The sequence below is a fragment of the Carex rostrata genome, chromosome 12 (genome assembly GCF_964058835.1).
Source record: "Carex rostrata chromosome 12, lpCarRost1.2, whole genome shotgun sequence".
Classification (NCBI taxonomy): domain Eukaryota; kingdom Viridiplantae; phylum Streptophyta; class Magnoliopsida; order Poales; family Cyperaceae; genus Carex; species Carex rostrata.
The window spans coordinates 12223551-12243361 of NC_135929.1; the positions used below are offsets into that span (position 1 = coordinate 12223551).

Here is a 19811-nt window from a genome sequence, read left to right on the forward strand (position 1 = left end):
TGACTATCAACTACATATATTTTGCTAGGATCTAAAAAATCATAAATATGACCATGAACTACATATATTTTGCTTTGCTTGTAACTATTATGTGAATATTTTGAAATCATTTTAATTTTAAAAAAAAAAATTAATTTAAAAAATATTATTTCTTTTATAGTTTTATTTGGAAAGCAAAATTCGTTAAATAATGTTAGAAAATAAATCTACTTAAATTGTACCATCAACGATATGCAAAGGAGGTTCCATAATAACGGATTAATTTTAATAAAAAGAACAAATAACAACGGTGCCACTGAAAAAAAAGAAGGAAGAAATGAATCATAATATTGCTCGTCCGGATAAGTAGTCCAGATCTTGTTCAGAAAACTTAAAACTATTTTTACTTTTTTACCATACTAAACTTTCATCACAAACAAACACAAAAGAATAATGAAAAATATATATATACAGCCCATGACAATAAATCAGGGGTGTCCAATGAGCATCAGACCAAATTTGATTTGTTTGATCTGCTATAAGATTCGTGTAGATCAAATTCATACGAATCTTGACGTGAATTAAATGACTTTGACCGGACATTGACCTGAATTTGATTGGATACCCATCAAAATGCCACAAATACCATAAAACAACAAGCATAAGCAAAGCAAATAAAAAATTAAATACAAAATTAACATCATATTACAAAAAGTACTCCTCCTCAATGGTTTATTGTACCCTCAACACTTCTCTTTTCCAAAATTCAACATTGAAGCCTTTCATTTCTAAATCTGCAAAGCTCAAAAAGAAAATATCAATGAGTTTTATAATACAGAAACTTTCATATATATATATATATATATAGAGAGAGAGACAGGCTAATGTGCTTCCATAAGCACTTGGTCCGAAGTGCTGCCACCCCATTTTCGGTTTTTCAAAATCCAAATGGTCGATCCGAACCGTTCATCTTGTTCTCCATATTAATATCTGCTTGGAGACCAAATTTTACATTTTTTGGAATTTGTTTGCTATTTATTAAGCCACTTTGAAAATCGCTGATCCAACGGTGAACTGCCAAACAGTAAAATCAGGGGTTCACCGTTGGATCAGCGATTTTCAAAGTGGCTTAATAAATAGCAAAAAAATTCCAAAAAATGTAAAATTTGGTCTCCAAGCAGATATTAATATGGAGAACAAGATGAACGGTTCGGATCGACCATTTGGATTTTGAAAAACCGAAAATGGGGTGGCAGCACTTCGGCCGAAGTGCTACCGAAAGCATATTAGCCTGTCTATATATATATATATATATATATATATTGCTTAAAATCCACACGCTAATTAAGGATTGTTTCAAAAATTAAACTTTTATGTTCTTTCTTCGTCCTATATTTCTATTTTTTGGATGAAACTTGACACCTGCATTACATAGCTCTCTAGATAATCCCAATTTAAATGACATGCCTCAATGTAACACATGAAAAGAAAAATGGTGCCAATAACATTGTCTCATATTGTGTACCACTTAATGCATATATTTATTAGTTACTGGTTGAATTCTAATCTAAAATCCTTGAATTTGCTGCATTATGAAAGGAAAGATGTGAAAAACATAAAATAAGTAAAATTCAAGCACTATCTCAACACCCTCTAATACAAAATAATCCATGTTATATTTGCATTGCAAGGATTCAAATTGAAAATATATATATATATATATATATATATATATATATATATATATATATATATCAATTGTTCAAAAAATAATCCATAGTTTTTAATTTATTTAACATTTATGGGTTGATTAATTAAAAAACCAGAATGCACGAGTACAAAATTTGTATTACTTGTAGAGATATTAATTGTATGAATGTTATGAATTAGATATATAATTGTGATATGGTGCTATTTTAGAAAGAAAACAGGGGTCAGAAAACACAGAAGAAAACAGGACCGTCCTGGTATGGTACTAATTCATTTGCATAGGTGGTGCGTTTTGTACTTAGAAAACTAGCTACAAAAATTTGAATATGTACCCTCTACATTTGTCAAAAATGAAAAATTCAATTACAAGGACAAAAATAGTGCTAAAAAGCTAAATTCAGTTATGGAAATTATGTAATTGAGAATATAATTGCCACATTGTACTTGTACCAACTAAAATACCAGACCAATCCAAATTCAAAAGGAATCGGGGGTGTTCAATGAACATCGGATCAAATTTAACCGGTTTGATCTACTCCAATATTCGTTTAGATCAAGTTCATGTGAATCTTAACGCGGAGCAAATGACTCCAACCAGGCATTGAATAGAATTTGATCCGATGCCCATTGAAACATCGCCCTTCACAAATGACCCCAAAAAAGCAAGCACAACCAAATTATATAAAAATAAAATAAAAACAACCTTTTACAAAATTCTCCTTCCAAATGATTTATTTTACCTTCAAGCATTGCTCTTTTCCAGATCTCAACATGGATGCCTTTTGTTTCTAAATCTACAAAGCACAAAAAGAATAGAAAAAAAATATATTTTTAGTAATTAAACTGTCATATCTATGTATCAAATCCAAAATTTATCTTTAATGTTCTTTCTTCGTCCTGTATATCTATTTGTTTAATGAAACTTGCTACCTGCATTACTCAAGATAAATCCCAATTTAACTGACACATCTCATTAGAAAACTTGAAAATAAATAAATGGCGCTAATAACATTGTTACATGCTGAGTAGTGAGTACCGCTCAATGCCTAAATTTACTAGTTACATGTTAAATTCTAAACTAAAATCCATGTATTTGCTGCATTATGAAAGAAAACATGTGAAGAGCGTAAAGTCTATAAAATTCAAGTACATTGTATTTGTACAATTCAAGTGTAGTTGGTAATTATGGTAATAGCGCTAAGAAATGAAAATGCATCGTAATACCGCTAAGAAATTAAAATGTATGGTTAATATGAAACTGGCGGTACATTGCCACATTGTAAATTGGTACAAACTAATATACCGGACCAATACATTGTAAATTGCCACATTGAGAATAAAGAATTCGGTGAATTTATCAAGCAAAGGATCTGAATATATTAGAAAAAAAATATATGATAATTAATATGAAGTTAGTATGATAAAGTGGAGGAATTAATATACCTGAACAAAAATAGTAATGGCAAGATCAAGCTTCTACCCTTGTTGCATGTGACATCATCTCACATAATCTCTTAGCTTGTGCGTACATTGGTGGTGAAACTGAATGGTGTATTTTGGTAAGTAGCACTGAAAGATTCATGAGGTGAGTAGATAGTCACCTTGGGAATATGCTTGAATTTGTTCCACTCAAATCCACTTTCTCCTTGACTTACAATCTTCACCAGCAACTCCTCACTACACCTAATTCTTAGCTTCTGTGGCATTGTCGTCCTCAAATAATTCGGTAGGATTTCCATGTTAAAATCAATTAAATTCATCATCTGTAAAGCTTTAAGGTTCTCCACAGCTTTTAGATTTGGGCATTCTTTGATTAGAATATATGAGATACATGGCAAATTTGAAATCCTCTCCAAGTTTGGGTTTCTATCAACACGAATATCTTTGATTGATAGGAGGTTTTCTATTGTAATCAACTTATTAGCACCTTTAATCTCTAGGTACTCCAAGGAAGTAGCATGATGCAAAAGACCATTCGGGAGAGATCTCAATAGGGGACAATCTCTAATAAATAATTCTTTCAGCTTTGGCATGGATACTTGTCCCTTATTCCATTGCCACTCTTTCCAATTGGGCATCCTTGTAAAGTTTAGTTTCCTCAATTTGGGAAATGCGGGCTTATTAGCATGACACCTCGTAGCTGTTATATCTCTATTTTGGATGCGTCCCCACAATAACTCTTCTCCCACACTCACGACTGAATGTGCACCTATTATTCGAAGAATATCCAAATTCGGGAGTTGGCCTAAGAACGCAACCTCCTCAAAGCATGCACAATTTTCGATATGAATATATCTCAAGTTTGGAAGGTTTGCCCTCAAATTTAGCCAATTAGGAAGGTGGCTGCCAAAGTAACCTGCAATTACAACAGCTTCTAGAGAAGGTGGAGGACAGAGCTCATTTAAAACATCCTCAGTTGTCATCTTCTTTTCATTAGTCTGGGAAAGTTGTTCTTCCGAGCTCAATGTGTTGTAAATTAACCATAGTTCTTGTAAACGACCTTTGTTTAGAAGGTTTGCCATGTTTGCTATGTTCTTGTCCAATAGTTTCTCTAAACTGTATAACGAGAGACTAATTAGCTGGGATAGAGATTCTATGCTGTCTAGGCTACTAAATCCTTCCAAACTATTTTCGTCTGGCCTGAATCCCAATAGTTGAATGAGGTTGTCTAGTTTATTTAGGCCTACTGGGATTCCCCTGACTCCTGATTCCCTAGTATCGAGGAATTTCAATTCTTGTAGATTGGTGATACTACGAGGGACATCTGACAAACTTTCGCAACCAGAAAGGTTCAAATATGCTAGATATTTGAGCTTTCCAATGGAATAAGGAAGATTTTTTATATTTGAACCACGGACATCCAAGTATCTTAGATGCATGAGGTCACACAAAGAATCTGGTAGGCTTGAGAAATTGGAGCAACTAAGGTCTAAGAGGCGGAGGTTGGAAATGGCTTTACACAGATAATCTAAAGAAATTTCAGGCTTATTGCAAAGCAATAATGTTCTCAACCCATTTTTCTTTTTGAATAATTCGGTATTCACCTTATTTCCTTCTATAGATAACCGTCGTATTTTCAGTGGACCATCAGGCCTAGATAAAACATCTCCCTCCCTCAATACACAGTTCTCATCTTTTCCTAATTGACGGGCAAAGGACCACAAAAGATCATGCATTTTGCATTGTCCTTGATAATAGAATTTGTTAGTATCTTCCAAAAGATTTCGTACCAATAACTCATTGTAGTACTCTTTTCCCAACTCCCAGAAATCTACCGTATCTGGCAAAAATCCTTCTGCTAGCCATTGATAGGTTAAATTTGTTTGACGAAACCCAAAATCTTCCGGAAAGAGGGAACAAAAGATGAAGCATTGCTTCAAAGGTGATGAAAGATCCTCATAGCTCAAATGGAATGCATTGTGGATACCTGACATCCCAACAATTGACCACATATTGCTATTTAGAACAGCATGCCATTGGACTTTGGTTTTCGGCTTTGTACAAAGCACACCACCTATACTTTTGATAGCAAGAGGCAAACCATCACATTTTTGAACTAGTTGCAACCCAATATCCTTAAATTCTTGAATCTCACTCTCCTTCTCATTTTGAAATACCTGTCAATAAATGAATTAAAAGTTAGGAGCTTCCATGCTTCGATGATGACCATATAATTAAGGTGTAATCTTGTACGTCACTGTATAACTATATAAGGTACTTATTTAAAAAGAATAAAATATGAAATTGACTTTTTAATTGCCCATACATGGAAAAGAGAGAACTCTAATAAGATACAAAACGTAGTACTCATTTAATTTTCTTCAAAACCGGAGATACAATTAGTTCAATTAATTGAGATATATTTAGTTCAATTATTTTTCGGTGAAACTTAAATAAGTATTTTGCACTTCCAAAAAAATAAAAATACACAATCTAATATTTATGACAGAAAGGATAGTAAACGGATAGTAAACGGATACGAATACGAACACGGATAGTAAACGGATGTCAATGAGCGGATACGAATACGAATACGAACACGAATACGAACACAGATAGTAAACAGATGTCAATGAGCTAATACCAAATATGTTTCCATTTGTCAATGAGCGGATACGAATACGAACACGGATAGTAAACGGATGTTAAAACTCAAAATCAAATCTGCCTTAAATGGATACGGATACGAAGCGGATAATCTACGAATATGGATACGAAACGAATAATTAATTATATGAACTTTAAGAAAAGAAATCACAAAACTAAATTAAAAAAAAAAACATATTTATGCAAATATAATACCTCCGTTTCTCCTTTTATTTTATAAATTACAAATTTATCCAAATATTAATATCGTTCTCTGTAATTAAAAAATAAAAGAAAATGGAGATGTCAATGACCATATCAATGAAGGCACGTGAAATTCACCCGTATTGAAAGCACACAGAGCCACAGTCCACAGACCAAGAAAAAATTGAAATCAGTCCTAAGTCTGAATGAAGTGCAACTGAGATTGATTGTATGTGGCTATTAGAAAGAAATCTAATAATACTTTGGAAAAGCTCTGGTATTCTTTTAGTTTCCCTTTATAATTTAAAAGTAATTTTTTGAAATGAAAATTTCATTGCATATATAATGCATGGCACTACAAGAATTTCTTATTTATAGAAAATATTATTATTAAATAATTAAGAAAAAAACGAAAACGTGTTGGGCTTTTTTGATAGCATAGATGGATAAGAAAAAAAATATATTGGATCCAAACTGTGGACCGGATTTTTTTTCTACGGAAATAAAGTATTTTCTGTTTTAGAAAAAATTCAAACTACTCTTTCGGTTTTAAAATATTTCAGCTACTATTTAAAAAAAATATATTCCAGCAATCTTTCAAGCTTAAAAAAGATTAATAAAAAATGTATCAGCCACTCTTTCAGAAAAAAAAAAAAAATCACTTTGGACCCGAAAACAAATCGGTTTCGAAGTTTGGATCATTTTTTTTTTCAAATCAATCTATGCTATTAATAAACTGGAACACTATTTCTGTTTCTCTTTATTATTTAATAATAAAATGTATAAATAGAAAATTCTCAAGGAACAGAACATGTAATCATTATTAATCAGTACGGAGCTAGAGTTCAACTTTGGAAGTAACATTCACAACAAATCATTGAACAAAATTTGTACACGATTGTTTTAAAGAGTTATTTGTATTTGAAAGCAGTAGTTAATATCGAAGACTGGAATTATTGCTCACCAAAAGTAGTAGACAAAAAATTTAAATAAACATTTAAAAAGCAAAGATATGAAATATTTTGAAGAATATATTAATTGTTAAAAATTGCAAATTAACGAGACATTAATTTGAAATTCCATTATAAAGGCAAATAATCATAGGCACTACATCTATTAATTGTTGTTTAAATAAGCTTGTATTTGTTATACGACTGTCAAATAGTTTGTTTAAGAACCCAATAATTAGATGATAATGTAGACAAATTAAGTAGGAATTAAGGCTAAACAATTAATAAAAATTACCTGTTTTATTAATAGGGACCACCCATCTTCATCAGATAACTTATGTACCCGATGTAATTTTGTTGCCCTCATTCCGTCCGCAACTCTTTCATTTCGTGTAGTGACAAGTAACCTACTCCCGTGAGCTCCGCTTCTCATGGGAGCTCGCAACAGACTGTTCCACACTGCTTGACTCTCTTCCCAAACATCATCGAGAACAAGAAGAAACTTTTTGCCCTGGACGAGCCTCTTGAGTATAGGCGCCAGATCCGCTCTTTCTTGTGCGGCACCGTGGTCACTGTGGTCACCTTCTGCCTGCTGAATCACTGATTTCAATAATTTTCCTCCTTTCACCTTCTTTGAGACACAAACCCAAATTTTTAACTGGAATTCTTCTTCAATCCTTCTATCATTGAAAATCTTACTTGCTAGAGTTGTCTTTCCAATTCCACCCATTCCCACAATTGCTAGAACCAAAATGTTTTCTCTCGCACTCTTCTCTTCTTCAGTCAACCAGTTCACTAGCATCTTAGTGTCTTCTTCAATCTTTTCACCCACAATATCATCTAGCACAATCAAGGAATCAGTCTTGCGGTTGATCATCGAATCCACTCGGGGAACTGGGTCTTGGAATTCAATCAAACCCAAATCAGTCTTTCTCTTAGCAATCCCATCGAGCCTCGAATTGATATCTTTGATTTTGGAACCAATCTTATGAGCAAAGAATGGGTTCCGAAAGCAGGACAGCAAAGGGCAGCCACAACGAGCATTTGATGAGGAATGGGAACTGGAACCAGGAAGGCGGTCCTTTGCCTTGATCTGACATAGGTCAATGATGTCATCGGCATCATACATGACATCCTTGAGCTCCATGAGCCACCGCTCAATGGAACTGTTCTTGCTTTGCTTCCTCTCAGCATCGGCAAGGACGCATTGGATGTCACGAACGGTCTCGCTGAGCTTCTCGATCTGGCCTGGGATGCCTAGAAGCATGCCCACCTCAGCCTGCACCATTTGCAGAAGAAGTTCGCTGAACTTTGATAGGAAAGCATCGAGTATCATAGCCATCTTTATTTTCTGAATGAGAGCTGCCGGTACAGTGGTCAGGAGGAAGAGAGATTGGAATGGAGATAGTTGGAGAATGTGGTTCTAGAACACAATTTAATTCTTTCCTTATTTTTTTGTTAGGATCAAAGAATACTTATTCCTTTCTTTCTATTGTACCTTTTTCTTTTGATTACCTTTTCTCTTTTGTAAATTTGAAGCTTGGCCAATTGGTCGTAACTGGTTGTGAGATTGGAGCAAAATGGATGCAATGCTTTTGCTTTGTGCAATGTGGACACCCATATGTTTCATTCTTTGTTTCCTTATTGATGATATAAGAAAATTCGAAGCACAATGGCAAGACAAGGAAAGGGCACTGCTTTTGCTTTTGCTTTGTGCTGTGTTTCATCCTTTATTCCATTGCTTTTGCTTTGATGACATGAAAATCCATTGCTTGAGCGACCAGCCAATTGTACTACTTGTTACAAACAGAGATTTTTTGGCCGGGTCTTTCTGTAGAGCGACGTTATCATACATTTTCAAAGCTATTAATTTTATTTTTATGAAATTATATATAATATGAGCTTAGGTTGCTACTAATTTCCAGAACATAATAATTTTTTATTTTATTATAAATTAAGGTAACCATTTTTTTTTAATGATAACAAAGATGGAAGGAATCATTCAGTTGAAGCAGATCAGCAATCAAATATATGGTTACTTTCATGCCATGTAAAAAAATAAATAAACAATAACATATACTTCAATTTAACATAAGGGACAAAATGCATGGCAATATTTCATCCTTGTTAAATAAATAAATAAAAGAGTGAGGCTATGGTACTATGCATAACGCAGTTTTGTGTCTGTACTAGGATCAATATTTTAAAATAAAAAATTTAATAGTTGATCCAAATTGTTTAATATAGTCATAATATGAATATGTAGTTGTAAAATATTTTTATATTTTTTAGAATTCTTTCTTATTATTATTTTAGATGTGTAGAAAATCACTATTTTTGGATGGTCCAAAATTTTTAGATCAAGTGATTTTGTAACCATTTAAAAAATAGTATAAAAATTATAAAAAATGTAAATTTTAGTTTAAGTACATATATTCATATGCAGATCATTTTATGTTGAACAATTTGAATCGACTATTAGAACATTTAAACTGAATACTTGAGTCATAGTGCAGGACAATATGCACTATGCACAGTACTATAGCCTCACTGTAAATAAAAAAAACATGTCTTATTTCTATGCTTCTTACATAAAACATTATAAAAATATAAAAATTAAAAAAAATTATAAAAGTATACTTAAAATTAAAAAAAATATAAATTTACGTAAATGCAGATATTTTGATAATGCTACAAAAAATAAAACAGGAAATTTTCATTTGCTGTTATGCAATCTCAAACATGAAATATGTACTTTTTTTGCTTTTCTAATATAAAATAAATTAGAAAGAAACTACATAATTCTGATTTTAATAGAGAAATAAAAATTGATGATAACAAGCACATAATTTAATAAAATAAAAAAAAATAAAAAAATAAAAACAGAGAGACCAAGTCGGTACATTGATATCAGTTTCTAACAGTACATTAAGGTGTACCTAATTCATTAAGCACGAACACAATGAACAAAAAGGTTTCCCATAAGCATTACTCACAACATTTGGAAATAAAAATTAATCCTTTCCAAAATCAGCACTGTAGTGTGCACTTGATTCCAACTTCTTTGCTTCATTCAGTTTCCTGACAGCCTGTATATACATTAGAGGTTTGGTTAATGATCTATTATATTATCCAATGCTTTATGAATAGAGTGAGGCTATGGTACTATGCATAGCACAGATTGGTCCGTATTACGGGTCAATATTTTTCATTTTTTAAATTCAAATAGTTACTTGCAGACTACATTTTTATAGAATTCTTTTACTATAATTTTAGATAAGTAGAAATTAAATCACTATTTTTAAATAGTATCTAGTGATTTTCTACCTATCTAAATAGATATTAAAAAAATTCTAAAATTTGACCTACAAGTACATTTTCATATAGAGATCATTTGAATTTTTAAAAATGAAGATATTGATCCAAAAAGATTAATAAATGAAGACATACCAAAAAAATATTAACATAATATTACACTTAAAAAGAGAAATATACGAAAAAGATCTGTTACCCTTCCTAACAAATTAGGCTAAATAGCCTATTTTGTATTGTAGCCGTTGGAGACTTTCCTAACAAATTAGATTCTGGATTTAGTCTAATTGAGAGAATTAAGCTCGGTACCTAATTTAGCGTAACAGCTATATTTTGATGCAAGCTGGAATTTTCTCCTTAAATAGCCTGTGATGATTTGCTGAGGCTATTTCCTTATTTATCAACAGCACACAATTCTCTCACCCGCCAAAATACCTCCTGGTACCAAGACGCGATCTAGAGATTAATTATGTCGATAATTTGAACTAGATATGGTCAAGTACCTGTTACAACAAATGAGGCTAGAACAGGTACTATGTAGAGAATGAATACCAGGATATTTTTCCAGTTTGCTCTCACTCTTCCTTTTACTAGTAAACAGTGCCATATATGTGTGTTGACAATTTGGAAATACATAAATGAAATTATCTTTAAAAACAGCACACATCAAATTTAATCTTACTGACTATCAACTACATATATTTTGCTTGTAACTATTATGTGAATATTTTGAAATCATTTTAATTTTTTTAAAAAATTCTATAAAATTTTTTTTAATTTAAAAAACATTATTTCTTTTATAGTTTTATTTGGAAAGCAAAATTCGTTAAATAATGTTAGAAAATAAATCTACTTAAATTGTACCATCAACGATATGCAAAGGAGGCTCCATAATAACGGATTAATTTTAATAAAAAGAACAAATAACAATGGTGCCACTGAAAAAAAAGAAGGAAGAAATCAATCATAATATTGCTCGTCCGGATAAGTAGTCCAGATCTTGTTCAGAAAACTTAAAACTATTTTTACTTTTTTACCATACTAAACTTTCATCACAAACAAACACAAAAGAATAATGAAAAATTTATATATACAGCCCATGACAAGAAATCAGGGGTGTCCAATGAGCATCATATCAAATTTGATTTGTTTGATCTGCTATAAGATTCGTGTAGATCAAGTTCAGACGAATCTTGACGTGAATCAAATGACTTTGACCGGACATTGAACCGAATTTGATTGAATATATACCCATCAAAATGGCACAAATACCACAAAACAACAAGCATAAGCAAAGCAAATAAAAAATTAAATACAAAATTAACATCCTATTACAAAAAGTATTCCTCCTCAATGGTTTATTGTACCCTCAACACTTCTCTTTTCCAGATCTCAAAATTGAAGCCTTTCGTTTCTAAATCTGCAAAGTTCCAAAAGAAAATATCAATGAGTTTTATAATACAGAAACTTTCATATATATATACTGCTTAAAATCCACAAACTAATTAAGGATTGTTTCAAAAATTAAACTTTTCTGTTCTTTCTTCGTCCTATATTTCTATTTTTTGGATGAAACTTGACACCTGCATTACATAGCTCTAGATAATCCCAATTTAAATGACATACCTGAATGTAACACATGAAAAGAAAATTGGTGCCAATAACATTGTCTCATATTGTGTACCACTTAATGCCTATATTTATTTGAAACTAGTTGAATTCTAATCTAAAATCCTTGAATTTGCTGCATTATGAAAGGAAAGATGTGGAAAACATAAAATATGTAAAATTCAAGCACTATCTCAACACCCTCTAATACAAAATAATCCATGTTATATTTGCTTTGCATGGATTCAAATTGAAAAAAATATATATATATCAATTGTTAAAAAAATAATCCATAGTTTTTAATTTATTTAACATTAATGAGTTAATTTAATTAAAAAACCAGAATACACGAGTACAAAATTTGTATTACTTGTAGAGATATTAATTGTATGAATGTTATGAATTAGATATATAATTGTGATATGGTGCTATTTTAGAAAGAAAATAGGGGTCAGAAAGCACAGAAGAATAATATAATAATATACTTAAAAAGTGAGTTCACTTCAGGACCGTCCTGGTATGGTACTAATTCATTTGCATAGGTGGTGCGTTTTGTACTTAGAAAACTGGCTACAAAAATTTGAATATGTACCCTCTATATTTGTCAAAAATGGAAAATTCAATTACAAGGACAAATAGTGCTAAAAAGCTAAATTCAGTTATGGAAATTATGAAATTGAGAATATAATTGCCACATTGTACTTGTACCAACTAAAATACCGGACCAATTCAAATTAAAAAGGAATCGGGGGTGTTCAATGAACATCGGATCAAATTTAACCGGTTTGATATACTCCAAGATTCATCTAGATCAAGTTCATGTGAATCTTAACACATAACAAATGACTCCAACCAAGCATTGAATAGAATTTGATCCGATGCCCATTGAAACATCGCCCTTCACAAATGACCCCAAAAAAGCAAGCACAACCAAATTATATAAAAATAAAATAAAAACAACCTTTTACAAAGTTCACCTTCCAAATGGTTTATTTTACCTTCAAACATTGCTCTTTTCCAGATCTCAACATGGATGCCTTTTGTTTCTAAATCTACAAAGCACAGAAAGAATAGAAAAAAAATATTTTTAGTAATTAAACTGTCATATGTATGTATCAAATCCAAAATTTATCTTTAATGTTCTTTCTTCGTCCTGTATATCTATTTGTTTAATGAAACTTGATACCTGCATTACTCAAGATAAATCCCAATTTAACTGACACATCTCATTAGAAAACTTGAAAATAAATAAATGGTGCTAATAACATTGTTACATGCTGAGTAGTGAGTACCGCTGAATGCCTAAATTGACTAGTTACATGTTAAATTCTAAACTAAAATCCATGTATTTGCTGCATTATGAAAGAAAACATGTGAAGAGCGTAAAGTCTATAAAATTCAAGTACATTGTATTTGTACAATTCAAGTGTAGTTGGTAATTATGGTAATAGCGCTAAGAAATGAAAATGCATCGTAATACCGCTAAGAAATTAAAATGTATGGTTAATATGAAACTGGCGGTACATTGCCACATTGTAAATTGGTACAAACTAATATACCGGACCAATACATTGTAAATTGCCACATTGAGAATAAAGAATTCGGTGAATTTATCAAGCAAAGGATCTGAATATATTAGAAAAAAAATATATGATAATTAATATGAAGTTAGTATGATAAAGTGGAGGAATTAATATACCTGAACAAAAATAGTAATGGCAAGATCAAGCTTCTACCCTTGTTGCATGTGACATCATCTCACATAATCTCTTAGCTTGTGCGTACATTGGTGGTGAAACTGAATGGTGTATTTTGGTAAGTAGCACTGAAAGATTCATGAGGTGAGTAGATAGTCACCTTGGGAATATGCTTGAATTTGTTCCACTCAAATCCACTTTCTCCTTGACTTACAATCTTCACCAGCAACTCCTCACTACACCTAATTCTTAGCTTCTGTGGCATTGTCGTCCTCAAATAATTCGGTAGGATTTCCATGTTAAAATCAATTAAATTCATCATCTGTAAAGCTTTAAGGTTCTCCACAGCTTTTAGATTTGGGCATTCTTTGATTAGAATATATGAGATACATGGCAAATTTGAAATCCTCTCCAAGTTTGGGTTTCTATCAACACGAATATCTTTGATTGATAGGAGGTTTTCTATTGTAATCAACTTATTAGCACCTTTAATCTCTAGGTACTCCAAGGAAGTAGCATGATGCAAAAGACCATTCGGGAGAGATCTCAATAGGGGACAATCTCTAATAAATAATTCTTTCAGCTTTGGCATGGATACTTGTCCCTTATTCCATTGCCACTCTTTCCAATTGGGCATCCTTGTAAAGTTTAGTTTCCTCAATTTGGGAAATGCGGGCTTATTAGCATGACACCTCGTAGCTGTTATATCTCTATTTTGGATGCGTCCCCACAATAACTCTTCTCCCACACTCACGACTGAATGTGCACCTATTATTCGAAGAATATCCAAATTCGGGAGTTGGCCTAAGAACGCAACCTCCTCAAAGCATGCACAATTTTCGATATGAATATATCTCAAGTTTGGAAGGTTTGCCCTCAAATTTAGCCAATTAGGAAGGTGGCTGCCAAAGTAACCTGCAATTACAACAGCTTCTAGAGAAGGTGGAGGACAGAGCTCATTTAAAACATCCTCAGTTGTCATCTTCTTTTCATTAGTCTGGGAAAGTTGTTCTTCCGAGCTCAATGTGTTGTAAATTAACCATAGTTCTTGTAAACGACCTTTGTTTAGAAGGTTTGCCATGTTTGCTATGTTCTTGTCCGATAGTTTCTCTAAACTGTATAACGAGAGACTAATTAGCTGTGATAGAGATTCTATGCTGTCTAGGCTACTAAATCCTTCCAAACTATTTTTGTCTGGCCTGAATCCCAATAGTTGAATGAGGTTGTCTAGTTTATTTAGGCCTACTGGGATTCCCCTGACTCCTGATTCCCTAGTATCGAGGAATTTCAATTCTTGTAGATTGGTGATACTACGAGGGACATCTGACAAACTTTCGCAACCAGAAAGGTTCAAATATGCTAGATATTTGAGCTTTCCAATGGAATAAGGAAGATTTTTTATATTTGAACCACGGACATCCAAGTATCTTAGATGCATGAGGTCACACAAAGAATCTGGTAGGCTTGAGAAATTGGAGCAACTAAGGTCTAAGAGGCGGAGGTTGGAAAAGGCTTTACACAGATAATCTAAAGAAATTTCAGGCTTATTGCAAAGCAATAATGTTCTCAACCCATTTTTCTTTTTGAATAATTCGGTATTCACCTTATTTCCTTCTATAGATAACCGTCGTATTTTCAGTGGACCATCAGGCCTGGATAAAACATCTCCCTCCCTCAATACACAGTTCTCATCTTTTCCTAATTGACGGGCAAAGGACCACAAAAGATCATGCATTTTGCATTGTCCTTGATAATAGAATTTGTTAGTATCTTCCAAAAGATTTCGTACCAATAACTCATTGTAGTACTCTTTTCCCAACTCCCAGAAATCTACCGTATCTGGCAAAAATCCTTCTGCTAGCCATTGATAGGTTAAATTTGTTTGACGAAACCCAAAATCTTCCGGAAAGAGGGAACAAAAGATGAAGCATTGCTTCAAAGGTGATGAAAGATCCTCATAGCTCAAATGGAATGCATTGTGGATACCTGACATCCCAACAATTGACCACATATTGCTATTTAGAACAGCTTGCCATTGGACTTTGGTTTTCGGCTTTGTACAAAGCACACCACCTATACTTTTGATAGCAAGAGGCAAACCATCACATTTTTGAACTAGTTGCAACCCAATATCCTTAAATTCTTGAATCTCACTCTCCTTCTCATTTTGAAATACCTGTCAATAAATGAATTAAAAGTTAGGAGCTTCCATGCTTCGATGATGACCATATAATTAAGGTGTAATCTTGTACGTCACTGTATAACTATATAAGGTACTTATTTAAAAAGAATAAAATATGAAATTGACTTTTTAATTGCCCATACATGGAAAAGAGAGAACTCTAATAAGATACAAAACGTAGTACTCATTTAATTTTCTTTAAAACCGGAGATACAATTAGTTCAATTAATTGAGATATATTTAGTTCAATTATTTTTCGGTGAAACTTAAATAAGTATTTTGCACTTCCAAAAAAATAAAAATACACAATCTAATATTTATGACAGAAACGATAGTAAACGGATAGTAAACGGATACGAATACGAACACGGATAGTAAACGGATGTCAATGAGCGGATACGAATACGAATACGAACACGAATACGAACACAGATAGTAAACAGATGTCAATGAGCTAATACCAAATATGTTTCCATTTGTCAATGAGCGGATACGAATACGAACACGGATAGTAAACGGATGTTAAAACTCAAAATCAAATCTGCCTTAAATGGATACGGATACGAAGCGGATAATCTACGAATATGGATACGAAACGAATAATTAATTATATGAACTTTAAGAAAAGAAATCACAAAACTAAATTAAAAAAAAAAACATATTTATGCAAATATAATACCTCCGTTTCTCCTTTTATTTTATAAATTACAAATTTATCAAAATATTAATATCGTTCTCTGTAATTAAAAAATAAAAGAAAATGGAGATGTCAATGACCATATCAATGAAGGCACGTGAAATTCACCCGTATTGAAAGCACACAGAGCCACAGTCCACAGACCAAGAAAAAATTGAAATCAGTCTTAATGTTGACTGTTGAGCGTGTATAGATGGATCCTAAGTCTGAATGAAGTGCAACTGAGATTGATTGTATGTGTCTATTAGAAAGAAATCTAATAATACTTTGGAAAAGCTCTGGTATTCTTTTAGTTTCCCTTTATAATTTAAAAGTAATTTCTTGAAATGAAAAATTCATTGTATATATAATGCATGGCACTACAAGAATTTATTTTTTATAGATGGATAAGAAAAAAAATATATTGGATCCAAACTGTGGAGCGGATTTTTTTCTACGGAAATAAAGTATTTTCTGTTTTAGAAAAAGTTCAAGCTACTCTTTCGGTTTTAAAAAATTTCAGCTACTATTTAAAAAAAATATATTCCAGCAATCTTTCTAGTTACAAAAAGATTAATAAAAAAATGTATCAGCCACTCTTTCTGAAAAAAAAAAAAAAATTCACTTTGGACCCGAAAACAAATCGGTTTCGAAGTTTGGATCATTTTTTTTTCAAAAAATATATTGGATCCAAACTGTGGAGCGGATTTTTTTCTACGGAAATAAAGTATTTTCTGTTTTAGAAAAAGTTCAAGCTACTCTTTCGGTTTTAAAAAATTTCAGCTACTATTTAAAAAAAATATATTCCAGCAATCTTTCTAGTTTAAAAAAGATTAATAAAAAATGTATCAGCCACTCTTTCTGAAAAAAAAAAATCACTTTGGACCCGAAAACAAATCGGTTTCGAAGTTTGGATCATTTTTTTTTCAAATCAATCTATGCTATTAATAAACTGGAACACTATTTCTGTTTCTCTTTATTATTTAATAATAAAATGTATAAATAGAAAATTCTCAAGGAACAGAACATGTAATCATTATTAATCAGTACGGAGCTAGAGTACAACTTTAACATTCACAACAAATCATTCAACAAAATTTGTATTTTAAAGAGCTATTTGTATTTGAAAGCAGTAGTTAATATCGAAGACTGGAATTATTGCTCACCAAAAGTAGTAGACAAAAAATTTAAATAAACGTTTAAAAAACAAAGATACGAAATATTTTGAAGAATATATTAATTGTTAAAAATTGCAAATTAGCGAGACATTAATTTGAAATTCCATTATAAAGGCAAATAATCATAGGCACTACATCTATTAATTGTTGTTTAAATAAGCTTGTATTTGTTATACGACTGTCAAATAGTTTGTTTAAGAACCCAATAATTAGATGATAATGCAGACAAATTAAATAGGAATTAAGGCTAATTAAGGCTAAACAATTAATAAAAATTACCTGTTTTATTAATAGGGACCACCCATCTTCATCAGATAACTTATGTACCCGATGTAATTTTGTTGCCTTCATTCCGTCCGCAACTCTTTCATTTCGTGTAGTGACAAGTAACCTACTCCCGTGAGCTCCGCTTTTCATGGGAGCTCGCAACAGACTGTTCCACACTGCTTGACTCTCTTCCCAAACATCATCGAGAACAAGAAGAAACTTTTTGTCCTGGACGAGCCTCTTGAGTATAAGCGCCAGATCCGCTCTTTCTTGTGCGGCACCGTGGTCACTGTGGTCACCTTCTGCCTGCTTAATCACTGATTTCAATAATTTTCCTCCTTTCACCCTCTTTGAGACACAAACCCAAATTTTTAACTGGAATTCTTCTTCAATCCTTCTATCATTGAAAATCTTACTTGCTAGAGTTGTCTTTCCAATTCCACCCATTCCCACAATTGCTAGAACCAAAATGTTTTCTCTCGCACTCTTCTCTTCTTCAGTCAACCAGTTCACTAGCATCTTAGTGTCTTCTTCAATCTTTTCACCCACAATATCATCGAGCACAACCAAGGAATCAGTCTTCCGGGTGATGATCGAATCCACTCGGGGAACTAGGTCGGAAGGTCCAGAAGAGATTTGGAATTCAATCAAACCCAAATCTGTCTTTCTCTTAGCAATCCCATCGAGCCTCGAATTGATATCTTTGATTTTGGAACCAATCTTATGAGCAAAGACTGGGTTCTGAAAGCAGGATAGCAAAGGGCAGCCACAACGAGCATTTGATGAAGAATGGGAACTGGAGCCAGCAAGGCGGTCCTTTGCCTTGATCTGACATAGGTCAATGATGTCATCAGCATCATACATGACATCCTTGAGCTCCATGAGCCAACGCTCGATGAAACTACTCTTGCTTTGCTTCCTCTTAGCATCAGCAAGAACGCATTGGATGTCACGAACGGTCTCGCTGAGCTTCTCGATCTGGCCTGGGATGCCTAGAAGCATGCCCACCTCAGCCTGCACCATTTGCAGAAGAAGTTCGCTGAACTTTGATAGGAAAGCATCGAGTATCATAGCCATCTTTATTTTCTGAATGAGAGCTGTTGCTGGTGATCAGGAGGAAGAGACGCTGAACTGGAAGATAGAGGTTGGAGAGAGATAGAACGTTGACCAGCTCTAATATTTATTATTGAGCCTAACTTTTCTGCATAAGAAAACAGAGATTCAGAGAAGCTAGTTTTCATCAGAGCCCCTACATTATAAACAAATCTCTTCTATGAAATATATGCTTATCAGTGAACCACAGAATCCACGTACGAGGAACTAAATTTAATTATTCTCGTCTTCCTATGATTTAATTATTCATATATTTTCTTAACTCGTTTATGAAGAATGTGGTTCTGGTCTTCTCGAACTAAATTTCTTTCATTATGTGTATTTTGTTTCCTGTCTACTGCTTAATTCTCGAACTAAATTCAGAAAAAGAATTGCATGCATTCTAGATGTATTTAATTCTGGACATAACTACAAATTTACAATACAATGTTATTAGAACCGGACCAGAAATTAGTCAATCCGGTAAAGTTTCGGATCAACGGTTTATTAATCTATAATTTTAAAAGTTTCTGATCGGCTGATTTTTTAAACATTATATATTTATGAGCTATGAGTACAATAATAAAAATAATCATGTTTTATATTAGTACAAATTTCCACATACATATTGAATATCACAAAATAAAATTAAAATTATAGATTATTAAAGATGAATAAATTACCTTTGTTTGAAGCTCAAAATATGTAGAACTTATTCTTAAAATTATTAATTTGATCATCAATTAATTTCCTAACATTTCCAAAGCTATTAATTTTATTTTTATGAAATTATATATAATATAATCTCAGGTTGCTACTAATTTCCAGAACGTAATAATTTTTATTTTATTAGAAATTAAGGTAACAATT

At 32.4% G+C, this 19811-nt stretch overlaps 3 protein-coding genes across 5 annotated transcripts in view; all 3 read right to left on the minus strand.

Moving 5' to 3' along the window:
- Positions 1 to 430: 430 nt before the first annotated feature.
- Positions 431 to 8539, minus strand: LOC144562613 (putative disease resistance protein RGA3). 2 transcript variants are annotated; one of them, XM_078311815.1, is made up of 4 exons: positions 7225 to 8539; positions 3133 to 5306; positions 2430 to 2483; positions 431 to 773 (listed from the first exon to the last, which is right to left on the minus strand). In XM_078311815.1, the coding sequence occupies exons 1-2, from the start codon at positions 8269 to 8271 to the stop codon at positions 3204 to 3206; spliced, it is 3150 nt and encodes a 1049-aa protein (XP_078167941.1). In that variant the 5' UTR covers positions 8272 to 8539; the 3' UTR covers positions 431 to 773; positions 2430 to 2483; positions 3133 to 3203. The 2 variants fall into 2 exon arrangements, with proteins under 2 accessions (XP_078167941.1, XP_078167942.1); XM_078311816.1 differs by having other exon boundaries at positions 2393 to 2483.
- Positions 8540 to 9803: 1264 nt separating this feature from the next.
- LOC144562918 (26S proteasome regulatory subunit 10B homolog A) overlaps positions 9804 to 19811 on the minus strand; it is a 32770-nt gene continuing 22762 nt past the window's right edge. Inside the window, exon 10 of the mRNA XM_078312285.1 lies at positions 9804 to 10018. Coding sequence (XP_078168411.1) covers positions 9944 to 10018 — 75 coding nt within the window. The 3' untranslated portion in view covers positions 9804 to 9943. The remainder of the gene's footprint in view (positions 10019 to 19811) is intronic.
- LOC144562592 (putative disease resistance protein RGA3) lies at positions 11315 to 19026 on the minus strand. 2 transcript variants are annotated; one of them, XM_078311782.1, is made up of 4 exons: positions 17862 to 19026; positions 13549 to 15722; positions 12848 to 12901; positions 11315 to 11661 (listed from the first exon to the last, which is right to left on the minus strand). In XM_078311782.1, exons 1-2 carry the CDS (start codon positions 18924 to 18926, stop codon positions 13620 to 13622), a joined length of 3168 nt encoding a protein of 1055 aa, XP_078167908.1. In that variant the 5' UTR covers positions 18927 to 19026; the 3' UTR covers positions 11315 to 11661; positions 12848 to 12901; positions 13549 to 13619. The 2 variants fall into 2 exon arrangements, with proteins under 2 accessions (XP_078167908.1, XP_078167909.1); XM_078311783.1 differs by having other exon boundaries at positions 12811 to 12901.

Excerpts from the sequence above, each read along its gene's own strand:
- LOC144562613 (XM_078311815.1), bottom strand. The coding sequence starts at position 8,271 with ATGGCTATGATACTCGATGCTTTCCTATCAAAGTTCAGCGAACTTCTT. Across the intron at positions 5,307-7,224 it reads GGTCCCTATTAATAAAACAG|GTATTTCAAAATGAGAAGGA; the intron begins GTAATTTTTATT and ends ATTTATTGACAG.
- LOC144562592 (XM_078311782.1), bottom strand. The coding sequence starts at position 18,926 with ATGGCTATGATACTCGATGCTTTCCTATCAAAGTTCAGCGAACTTCTT. Across the intron at positions 15,723-17,861 it reads GGTCCCTATTAATAAAACAG|GTATTTCAAAATGAGAAGGA; the intron begins GTAATTTTTATT and ends ATTTATTGACAG.